Source organism: Leptopilina heterotoma, unplaced genomic scaffold (genome assembly GCF_015476425.1).
Source record: "Leptopilina heterotoma isolate Lh14 unplaced genomic scaffold, ASM1547642v1 Lhet_351, whole genome shotgun sequence".
Taxonomy (NCBI): Eukaryota; Metazoa; Arthropoda; class Insecta; order Hymenoptera; family Figitidae; genus Leptopilina; species Leptopilina heterotoma.
The window spans coordinates 620,042-632,638 of NW_025111033.1; the positions used below are offsets into that span (position 1 = coordinate 620,042).

The 12,597-nt window shown below is 30.2% G+C and overlaps 1 protein-coding gene across 1 annotated transcript; it reads right to left on the reverse strand.

The window, feature by feature from the left end:
* Nucleotides 1–8,617: 8,617 nt before the first annotated feature.
* LOC122505282 lies at nucleotides 8,618–10,094 on the reverse strand. Its single transcript, XM_043616792.1, has 3 exons — nucleotides 9,704–10,094; nucleotides 8,840–9,164; nucleotides 8,618–8,740 (listed from the first exon to the last, which is right to left on the reverse strand). Exons 1-3 carry the CDS (start codon nucleotides 9,801–9,803, stop codon nucleotides 8,626–8,628), a joined length of 540 nt encoding a protein of 179 aa, XP_043472727.1. The 5' UTR covers nucleotides 9,804–10,094; the 3' UTR covers nucleotides 8,618–8,625.
* Nucleotides 10,095–12,597: the final 2,503 nt, after the last annotated feature.

Here is a 12,597-nt window from a genome sequence, read left to right on the forward strand (position 1 = left end):
AGTGATGCGGTAGACATTGCATTACAATACGAAATTAGACACCAACATCAAACAGATAACTACAATCATGCTTATCATGTCTCAAGATATCAGCAGCCGAGCGAAAATAAGAATTATAACACTAATTTTGAGGTAAGAAATAGGAGTCCCAGCCCTAGAGTACGTTTCAACCCTGAAGAGGAACCTATGAAACCACGTTCTCATTCTCCTACTCCTATAGGTATTTTAAAACAACCTGTTTTGCCTCAACCTCAACAACCAATTGCTGGATTTTATCCACCTTATCCTTACTATCCTACTCAAATTAATCAACCACCTTTTATACCTTATAATCCTTATCATTTTTATCAACAACCACAAAGATCGGATGGACATAGCAATAACTCATATGGAGGCTCTAAAACGCCCCCACGCGCTCAATCACCAGCCCCATCTAATGAAAAACATTTAAACTCTTATCCAGCTCGACGGACAGACGCGACGACGAGTCAGGAAAAACAAGAGCGTCAAGCAACTGTGAGGATACTACAAAAACAAGAACAATCCTGCAAACACAATGCAGCATAGAATCCCCAGTAATAATCTTAAAATCCCCGGATTTCTTAAATTCAAAGGCATCATTATTAGTAGACACCGGTGCCGACGTAAATTTAATAAAGTTGGATATTTTACAACCGGAATTGAACGTAACAATAAACGAAGCCATTCAACTTAAAGGAATAGCCCCCGTAAAAATACCCACACTTGGAACAGTTCAAGTTAATGTAAATAAAAAACCTATTACCTTTCAAGTAGTGTCTTCCGATTTTCCTTTACATTCTGATGGTATATTAGGACGAGAATATCTTCGACAAGAAAAGGCCGAAATTTCCTTTTGGCATAATTCTATCGTTACTCACACAAATCCAGTAAACCCCATATTTTTTCAAGACGTTGAATCAATTATGTGTAGAGAAAATCTAGTGGAAAACAAAGAAAACAAAAGAAGAGGATTAACCATTAAAGCCAGAGGCCGACAAGTAATACCAATAGAAGTATCAAATAAAGAAGTAAAAGAAGGTTATTTACCATTAATAAAAACAGAAGAAGGTCTAATAATAGGAGAAGGCATAGTAAGCAACAATAATGGATTGTGCCACATTTTTGCAATAAATACCACAGTAGAGGACGTGGAAATAGATGTTCCACCCCAAGAACTCATACCTTTCGAATATTATCCATTGCCAGGCGAAGAAATAGATGAAGACTCATCAGATGAAGAATATGAAGAACCAATAGATCGAATTTCATCAATTATCGATAAATTAAGACTAGATCATTTAAACGAAGAAGAACAAGAACATGTCAAGGATATAGTACGAGAATTTCCTGAAAGTTTTCACTTAACAGGAGAACCTTTAAGACCAACCAATAAAGTACAACACAAAATTATAACTGTAGACGAAATTCCAATTCATACCAGACCTTACAGATTCTCTCCTGCCCAAAAAGAAGAAATAGACAAGGTTATAGATCGAATGACGGCAGAAGGTGCCATAAAACCTTCTGCGTCACCTTATAATTCTCCACTACTTATTATACCTAAGAAAATAGATGGAACCGGAAAGAAGAAATGGAGAATAGTTATTGATTTCAGAGCCCTTAACGACAAGACCGTAGGAGACTTTTATCCACTGCCTCATATTACAAGTGTAATCGATTCCTTGGGCCAAGCTCAGTATTTCTCAGTTTTCGACTTAGCAAGTGGATTTCATCAAATAGAATTGGATCCTGACGATAGACAAAAAACAGCATTATCAACAGTACATGGACATTACGAATACGTACGAATGCCGATGGGATTGAAAAATTCACCAGCAACATTTCAAAGATTAATGGACCAAGTCTTACTCGGACTACAAGGTGTAGAACTATTTGTTTATCTAGATGATATAGTAATTTACGCAGAAACTCTAAAAGAACATGGTACAAAAGTAAAACGATTATTAGAAAGACTAAAAGGCGCAAATTTAACATTGCAACCTGAAAAATGCGAATTCCTATGTAGAGAAGTAGCATATTTAGGACACATAATTAGTAGCGATGGTGTAAAACCCAATCCTAAAAAGATAGAAGCAGTAGAGCAATTTCCAACACCAAAGACACCCAGAAATGTAAAACAATTTCTAGGTCTTGCAGGTTATTATCGAAGATTCATAAAAGACTTCTCTGCAAAGGCAAAACCACTTTCAAATCTATTGAAAAAGAACGTAAAATTTGAATGGGGACCAGAAGAAGATAAAAGTTTTAAGGAACTTAGATTAATGTTATGTAAGAGCCCTATACTTCAGTATCCTGATTACAATAAAATGTTCACAATAACAACAGACGCATCAGATTTCGCAATAGGCGCTGTTTTAAGCCAAGACAAGGATGGCATCGATCTACCAATAGCATACCTTTCAAGAGTTTTAAATGCTCCCGAACAAAATTATTCCACTACTGAAAAAGAATGTTTAGCCGTTCTTTACGCGGTTAACCACTTTAGACCATATATTTACGGTAAAAAGTTTACACTAGTTAGCGACCACGAACCCCTAAAATGGATTGACTCAATTAAAGACCCCGGACAAAGACTAGTTCGTTGGAGATTAAAACTAAGAGATTACGAATACGAATTTAAGTATAAACCAGGAAAATTAAATCATAATGCAGATGCCCTATCAAGAAATCCCATTGAAACTACAGTGGAAGAATCAAATACAATAAAACAGGCACGAATCCTTGTAAACACAAGACAATCTACAAATCCTAAACCTGCAGCTCCATCCACAAGTTCCGGAGTTGCTAATACTTCAACACAAAAAGAAAGAACTCTCAAACAACCAACAAAAATTAAAAGTATTATGAAACCTACAAAGAAAATAGCCACAAATACAAAATTATTAGAAAAAAGTACTATTGCACAACGCGTCGCTCAACGAAATAAACTACAACCCCGACCTTTAAAAACACAACTCACGAAAGATGAGTCCTCAAGCTCTGATTCCAATGAGAGAGAACAACCACCTATACGTAAAAAGAGCACAAGTGTTCTACCTACTTTGGTCATACCGACACCGCTTTATGACCCATATGCACCAAAAAGCGCACCCCCCACTGCACCTTTCGAACAATATGAATTTATTACAGAACCAACAACGAGTAAAGAAGTAGTGAAAATAGTTAGCCCGCCTTTAAGTGGAAGCGAAGATAGTTCAGAAGAAGAAGAAGAACAACAAATTCCAAAAACAAGGAAAGAAATAGCAAAAGAATTAGAAAAATCAATAGCCCAATTTGATGAATCAATGGCTCAACATGAAGATTGGTTAACGGAAAAAGAAGTAGCACCTAGAGATTGGCTTAATGTCTCTGTTGGAAATGATGACCCTGAAATTCATGAAGCAGCAAACGAATACATACCTGGAAGTCATTCAGATTTTGCAGAAAAGTTAAACGAAATTCTAAAAGGTGCTCATAAAGACATACAAGAATTAACCGACATGATTCAAAATATTGAAAATGATAATATAAGTAAAAAGAAACAAATCATGGAGGATGTTAATAAAGGAAAAAATGTAACTTTTGCAGATCAAACTAGAAGATCTATAACACCTTTAAGCTTTAATCAACCTCTTGCAATATCAACACCCTTCAAACATCCCACAATACAAGAAGAAACATCTGAATCTGAAGAAGCAAATGAAGAAAATCAATCATCAGATGACGAACCACTAAAAGACCAAACAACAATTAGATCAAAATTAGAAACATCTATTGATAGCATTCCACCAGAAATTCCAAAAATAAAAAAAATCCTTATCATTAAACATAAACAGTTGTAGAGAAAATCTAACCTACTATCGAAATAACTACGCTCATTTTCTGTCTGCTGATTGCGAAATTTTAACTCCTATAGGAAGATTACTCATTGACATAGGAGCAATTGATCCTCAAGAAATAAAATTAAAAAAATCCACAAAAAGGACAAATACTGATTACTCCTCGAGGACAATATAATATTTACACGTTAATAGTGAAACACAATCACTTTGATCCATTAATAAAGAAGGATGTCCTTGATGTATTACAAAAACTAAAAACCATTCTCCAAAACGAAAAGTTGAAGGAAATTCGAATCTCCAGAAGAAATGATTTGACAGACGAATTAATGAAAGGAGAACTCCTACAAATAATAGATACAATTTTCCTAAATAGTAACATAAAAGTCACTATATGTTATGGTACAGTTACAATTCCAAAGGAAGAAATACGAGAAGATATAATCAAAGAATATCATAACAGTAAAATTGGAGGACATAAAGGTGTCACAAAAACCTATCGAAGAATACGTGAAAAGTTCTTCTGGACTGGTCTCAAAGACCAAGTAACTGAATTCATAAGAAAATGTCCAACTTGCCAAGAACAAAAACTTGTTCGAGTAAAAACTAGAGAACCAATGCTAATTACGGACACTCCACTGGACGCCTTTGATAAAGTATCCTTGGATACAGTAGGAAAACTCCCTACGACTCCTGATGGTAATTGCCATATACTTACCATGCAAGACCATTTATCAAAATATTGCATTGCAGTAGCAATCCCTGATGTTTCAACTACAACAATAGCACATGCTGTAGCTGCAGAATTATACTCCAAATATGGAACCCCTAAGACGATTTTAACTGATAAAGGAGGAGGATTTATAAGTAAACTCATGAGAAAACTATCTAAAATCTTTGGAGTTCAACAAGTTACAACTTCAGGATACAGACCTCAAACAAACGGCAGCTTAGAAAGAAGCCATATAGTCCTTGTAGATTTTCTAAAACAATATTCTGAAAACTACGACGATTGGGACAAATTATTACCCTTTTGTATGTTTGCTTATAACACATCTGTTCATGAAGCAACGAATTTCACTCCTTTCGAATTAATTTTCGGAAAAACAGCGCGAACCCCTAGTTCATTTCCTTCAGAAGAAAAACTCGAAACGTACGGTTCATATTTAGTAGAATTAATATCTAGGTTGACAGAAATAAGAAACATGGCCGCGAAAAATCTTATGGAGTCCAAACTTAAATCCAAACAAATCTACGACAAAAAGACTAAACCCTTTTTAGGAAAAATAGGAGACAAAGCCTACGTTCTAAGAGAAGTTAAGAAAAGTAAATTTGAACCTTATTATCACGGGCCGTACGAAATTGTGGATATCTTAGACAAACATACCGCAATTTTAATCACAAATGAGGGTCAAAGGTTTCAAAAACATATTGATAAATTAAAATTAGCTTATGAATAAAAATAATAACACTATTTTATGTATCATAGATGGCTGAGTTGGTACTTCATACACCTCCTCTCCAAGGAGAATTCATCATTCTCAATTTGTTTCCAAAAGGAGACATAAACGATATAGAATTTCCCAAAGGAATATTAGAAGAACTTACAGCAGAATATAATTTAACTAAACCTATTTATAAAGTAGATAAGGTCTCGGGACCTCCGAATAACAGACGTTATGATGTGGTTTGTACTGTAACAGATTTAGCTAACAACAATAAGTTCGTCGCTAAAACTCAAGAACAAAGAAAAATCAAAGATGGCGAACACGCCACAGCTAGAAAAATCTTAAAACTACTCAATGACGTCTATTATTTTAGCGAGGAAGAAGAAGAAATTAATCATAAAGGAATAATTTATGTAATGGCTCAAGAAGAGCAAACAAAACTAAAAATTAAACTATTTAAATGGACTAACTGCTGCGAATTTTGCTTTTTAAGAGGGCACACAAAATTTCAATGCACAGGGCCAATAAGAAACAAAAAGTTGCTACCTAAAAATGAGAAAAATACTATTAATAACGACGAATTCTGGGAAATCCCAGGAACACCAATTGAAAATTCAAATATTACTCAAATTATTAATGAAAACTGGGACACTCCAGAAACTGAAAAATCTCAAAATGACTCTTGGGATTCTCCAGAAGCCTTTTTCGATTAATATCATAATAAAGAATGGCAAATAATCCTAACATTATAAAACAAATAACCTATAATATATACACACATATATATACATAAATAAAACTAAATAAATAATAATATGAAAAATAATTAAAAACTAAGCTAATATACAATTAAATATTAATACTATATTCATATTATTATAAGCAAATAAGAATTAAAACTATAAAATTATATTATCCACATTATATATGTATATATTAAATTAGACTAAAAGTGTAGTCACAAAATTAATAAATAAAAATAAAAATCACTAAAAGAAAGACGAAAGAAAACGAAGGAAGAGGATTTGGAGGTTGCCTTCTTCTTCCCTCTTTATTTTAAAATTCTCACTATGAAATTACCATAATAAATCAATTATAAGCTAAAAAATTAATAATAAGACACAATATATAATCGAAAAATGCTAAAATTTGAATAATAATCGAATGATACATCGATCGATATATCGTTCGAGATGTCAATCGAAATTCTCAATCGATATACATATATATATTACTAAATATCTTTAAAATACACTATATTGCAAAAGTAAAGAATAGAATAAGATAATTTAAATAACTCTTGAAGAAAAACTATGCTGTATTGATTAAATGAATAAATTAAATAAAATTATTAAAAGAAAGACGAGAGAAAACGAAGGAAGGGGATTTGGTGGTCGCCTTCTTCTTTCCTCTTTATTTTAAAAATTTTTTTCTCTAAAATAGAATTAACAAAATATTAACAATTAACAAAATTGATACTAAAACCAGAAATAAATAATATAACAACTAAATTCAATATAAATTACTAACACAATAAAGGTAAAAACAACCTTTACACATCATATCGCTCTTCGATATATATCGATCGATAACAACATCAATATATGCTCTACAGAAATGACAAATGCATTAAATTACATGCAAAATCATGAATATAATTAAAGAAATTATTATTTAACAAATAAAATATAATTAATTAAATTAATTATATCCAAATTATAATCAACATTATAACAAAATATCGATCGAAATATCGATCGACATTCTTATACAATTATATGTATAAATAGTAAAAATAATAAAAATAACTATTAAAAACCATTTAATTAATATAACAATAATAATTAATAACAAACAATACATAAAAGAAAGAATAATTAAAAACAAAATTAATAAAATAATCAAAGGCAAAAACAACCTTTATACATTATATCGCATATCGATATATCAATCAATACCAACATCGATATACGCATCGATAAAACGAATAAAATTCCTTATTTTAACACTAACCAAATAACTACATAACAATAAGTAATCAAAATTATTAAATAAATAAAGGAAAGAATCTAACTTATACGAAAACTCATAACATAAAAAGAAAAACAAATTTCAAAAATCCCTAGACCCAAAATTCAAAATTCCCTATGTATAATAAAGTCTGAAAATACAAAATACTAATTATAATATTCATTCCACAGATGAACATCCCAATCCTTGGATCTATTTCCGAAGCAATGGACTACATTTCTGTCGCATTTAAATTACTACTATTATTATTGGCAATAATAGTTATTAAAAATTTATATATCTGCTATAAAGTAATTTCAATGAGACGACGACGGACAAACCAACCAACAAGCCTGTAGATAGCCATTGGGGACAATGGAAATTTTATGGAGGGAGGACTATCTATAAAAATTTTCAAAAATATACGAATTATACGCATAATACTTTACCGACCTCTGACGTCATCCGTAACTATCGATTCGCTCGTGTGTTAGATCACACGAATCGCCCTCTCTATCTCGCTCTTCGACCGCATGACAACGACTATACTACTGTGTACGAGCCGTCTGTGACGTCACCCGTACCTCGATCTCTGCATCGATTCTGTAGCGCGAGACACGATGCGACGCGCAAATTCTATCTCTATCTCTCTCCGCCTTGAGTAGCAACGACTCGCTCCACTGTTCACACCGATAATGACGTCATACGTATATCGACCGCAACTATCGAATTTTCATGCGCGAGAGATCACGCGACACGTTCTCTCCATCTCTCTCTCCATCCACACCGTAGCGACACACCCTGTATACACACCAACCTTGTACATCATCCGAACGTCTCCGTACTATGTATTAACCTTAATTGTGTTAGGCAAAACGTTCGTAGCGTCGCGATAAAACGTATGGAATTGATACTAAGGAATGACTCATAAAACGACATGCTATATCATAAAGGCAGAAACTCTAAATCATCAAGAACAACAAAATTTATATGTGTATATATCTATATTTTATACTTTTGAATTTAAAATTAATAGAAAGTTTATTGTTATTTTAGGATCAATTTTAAACAAGTAATAAAACCAAAAATTCAAAGTAACCATATTTATTTAATACACATTAAAACATTAATGATATCAGGTGCCCAAAAAAATAAAATAATTAGTTTTAAGACGATGTAAAATACAATATATCAAATACACTTAAGAAACAAAATTCTGTCAGTTTAGCCAATAAGTAAAAGTAATTAAAAATGAAACTCATACACAAATTATTAAACAACACAAACAAAAAAAATGGAGAAACCAATTAATCTTCTTCCGAACGATCCGCCAACAGCTCGCCGCAAAAGCAACTCCCATACAAGTATGTTGGAGGATAAATTCGACCACAGATGCAGAATTTACAACGTGAAAATTCTTCCCTGAAAACAAAAAAAAACAATAAAAAAAGGGGACATTTTAAATCAAAATGAAAAACAAAATAATATAAATTAGACATATTACATAAATCAACAATTTACCCTGTTGTATTAGAAGTTGAAGTTAAGGAATCTACAACGTCAGGAAAATTCCACATAAAGTTGGTAATAATCCGGTTCAATTCAAAGGCTTCCTCCTTGCCTTCGCTTTTTGCTTGATCTAATTGTGATTGTCGAATCATTTTTAAATTTTGTAACCGGAATCGAGAAGCCTTACTTGGACGACCTCTTTTGCGCTTCACATCCACAAGCCCAATTTCCTCAATGTTCTCCACAATTTGCAAATGGTGCATTAGAGAAATCGAAATAGCATTTATTTTGTGCAGAAAATTGTTTAGTTCACAAGAAGACTCCGATGCTGCATTATCTATAACAACAAAATAAGAAGAAGAACAATCAATTATTCCAAGGTCACATTAAATCCTTCGCGCAAAAAGTCATGAGAATGAGATAAAATCTTATCTCTAAGAGAAATGGATGACACTTGTAAAAGTACACCAGCACGTTTTGACTCTAAAGCATGAACCACTTGAAAATCATTTTCTGAAACCTCTAAATTAAGCCTCTCTCGACAAATTCTAACAATTACTTGAACCGCACAGTGAAATTTTACTTTCCATAAAGCCAAATAAAAATAACCAAATTTTGCTTCGACACGACGCAATCTACATAACATCCCTTCAAATTTCGTAAGAGAAACTCCGCTAGATACACTAGTTTCACAAGGCAAATTTTCAGAACAATTTTCGAACAAATTTAAATCAAAATCTTCAATACATTGATCAACCGATGTAATTATAGGAGAAATTGTAATTTCATTATCAATAATTGAATCAAAAATACTACTTTCGAGTTCTTCCGACATTTCACTTATTAAAAGACAAAATCAAACTGAAAACTACTTACTCAATGAAGAAGAGCCACCTGGAGTAGTAGTAGAAATAGTTCCGTCTTCTTCTTTTGTAAAAATAATGGTGGATGCCGATGAAGAACAACGATCTTCCATTGTCGAATATGTAATAGAAACTAACTTAGGACACTCCCCAAGAAGAAACTGTATAAAGTCACATGGTTGTGAAAACTGATGATTATAAGAAATACTTGTATGACGACGAAAGAAGACAAAGTTCAAAAAGGATCAAAAACTACTTACCTCAGAAATACGAATAAAAGTTACATTGCACGTTTTCATTCTAAACACTACATCAACACAATGTCACACAATTATAAACATAAAGATAAAATTAATATAACTAGACAAAACAACGTTCGAGCACATTTTCATTATTTCAAAAACTTGAACAGATCAGATTACACCATTACATTAATTACATCATTATATCACCACGATAAAAAAAAAAAAAAAAAAAAATTTTAATGCATTGTAAAATTCTTCGAAATTTAAGATTCATCGAGACGATAAATAATCTAAGGAGGGAGGACTGTTACATCCCTAGATATAACTTTTTCAAATAATTATAAGATATGGATATATGTGCATATATATATCTTGAACAATTAATAAATAACATGTAATATAAATACTGTATGTATATATATATATATATATATGGATATATGTGCATATATATATCTTGAACAATTAATAAATAACATGTAATATAAATACTGTATGTATATATATATATATATATATATATATATATATATATATATATATATATAATAATAAAAATAAATAAATAAATATATAATTACATATAAAAGACGAAAGAAAAGAAGGAAGAGGAATGGTGGTTGCCTTCTTCTTTCCTCTTTTATTTAATAAAATCCATAATTATAATTAATTAATCATAATCATAATAATATAATTAAACTAATTAATGAAATAATAATAACAAAATTCCACAATTAAAATAAATTAACTTCAGTTAATTTAATTTAATTTTATTATTTATAATACAGTATTAATAAACTAATTGAACAATAAATTAATTTTAATATTAATAAATAAATAAAATATAATTTTATATCATATATAATCAAAAAAATTTATATATATATAAAATAACATCTGTTAAAAATAAATCTGTTTACAGATGGAAATTCCTGTTATAAGTTGGATTTTAAATGCCAAAGACTACATCACAACAATTAAAGATGGTTTTATACTATTCTTTCAGCTACTCCTACTAATAATAATCATCATCATAGTAAGAAAACTGTACTTGTGCTATTTATTAATAACCACAAGATGGAAAAGAAGAAGAAACCAAACACCAATAGTACAACATTAATGAAATAAATAAAAAATAAACGAGTCCAACCGTATAGTGGTTCCACTCAACCACGTGACAATGCATGCAAGTGCCTCCAGCTTAATAGTAAGACGCGCATGCTTCACTGACTTCCATCATGAAAGAGCGGCAAATAATTCAAATTCAAATCAATTCTTGCTCTTAAATGATAAAAGTCGAACGTAAAACCAAATAATTTTAACATTATTAACAATAGATTACTAATCAATGCACAGTATGCTTTAAAATTTAATTCACTTTAAAATACTAATATATTAATTATAATGCTACTAATCTCAATCTAATAAATAAATTACAATTTTACAATAATACATTGGAAATAATAATGATATAATAATATTGTTATGTTGATACTATTTTAATTAGAGATAATTAATAATTAACCATAGCTTTAATGTATTAATAAATTAATATATTTATTAATAACCTATAATAATAAAAAAAATTAATAAACATCATTATTGTTACCATAAAATAAAAAGAAAAGGAAAATATATAATAGTAATAATTACTATAAATAAATAAAATATTACTAACATACAATATAAGTTATTGCTTTAATTAACAATTAACAAATCAAATGGTCAATAATTATTGTTAAAGTTAAAATGAATTACAAATTGATATAAAAGAATTATTATTATTAATAATTTTTGGTATACTATAAATCTATACCAAAAATTATACAAATTTAAAGAAAGTAGCTTAACATTTAAGGATATCATCAATTTTTAATTTTTAAATAATTATTATTAATAAATAATGACGTCTAAAAGACTCGAATCGAGTCTCATGTATCAGGCGAATATAAGGAGGGAGGAGTCGACTCGCCGCGCGGAGGAGTGAAAGGCCCCACGCCCACTATCCAATACTCGCTCGCTGGGTCTCATGCCTCTCCCCTCATATAGAGCGAAGCGAGAACCGCTCGACCCGCCATATTGTCGGACCAGACGTATACTCTTGTATAACCTTATTGACACACATTTTACATAAATTTTCAAACTTTTATGCTTTTTTTTTACAAATAACTTTAAATTGTTATTTAATAAATTCATTATTTAATAAATTATTATTATAATAAAATTTTAATTGACTGAAATTTGAAAATTTAACAGAAAATGTGTTTCAATTTGTGAATATTTTAAAATCATCTGAAAATAAAAATTTTTAAATACAAAAATCTAATTGAGAATCGAATATCAAAAGTTTTTAAAACACTTAAGAAATTTGATTAAAATTATACTAAAAATAATTGGAATTCTACTTTTATATTTAAAAAAAAAAAAATTTTAAACATAATAAATTAGGATATCATGAATAATTTTAATATAATTAAAATTTTCATATATGTCTATATAATAAAGACCTTTTGAATAGTTGAAAGTCTTTCAAAAAAAATAATTTAAATAATTTATTTATTTAAAATATTCTTACTATTTTGAAGAATTTTAATTCCAAAAATTGGAAAACAATTCAATTATCAAATTTTTTATTATTAAAGATAAAATTAAAATATAAACT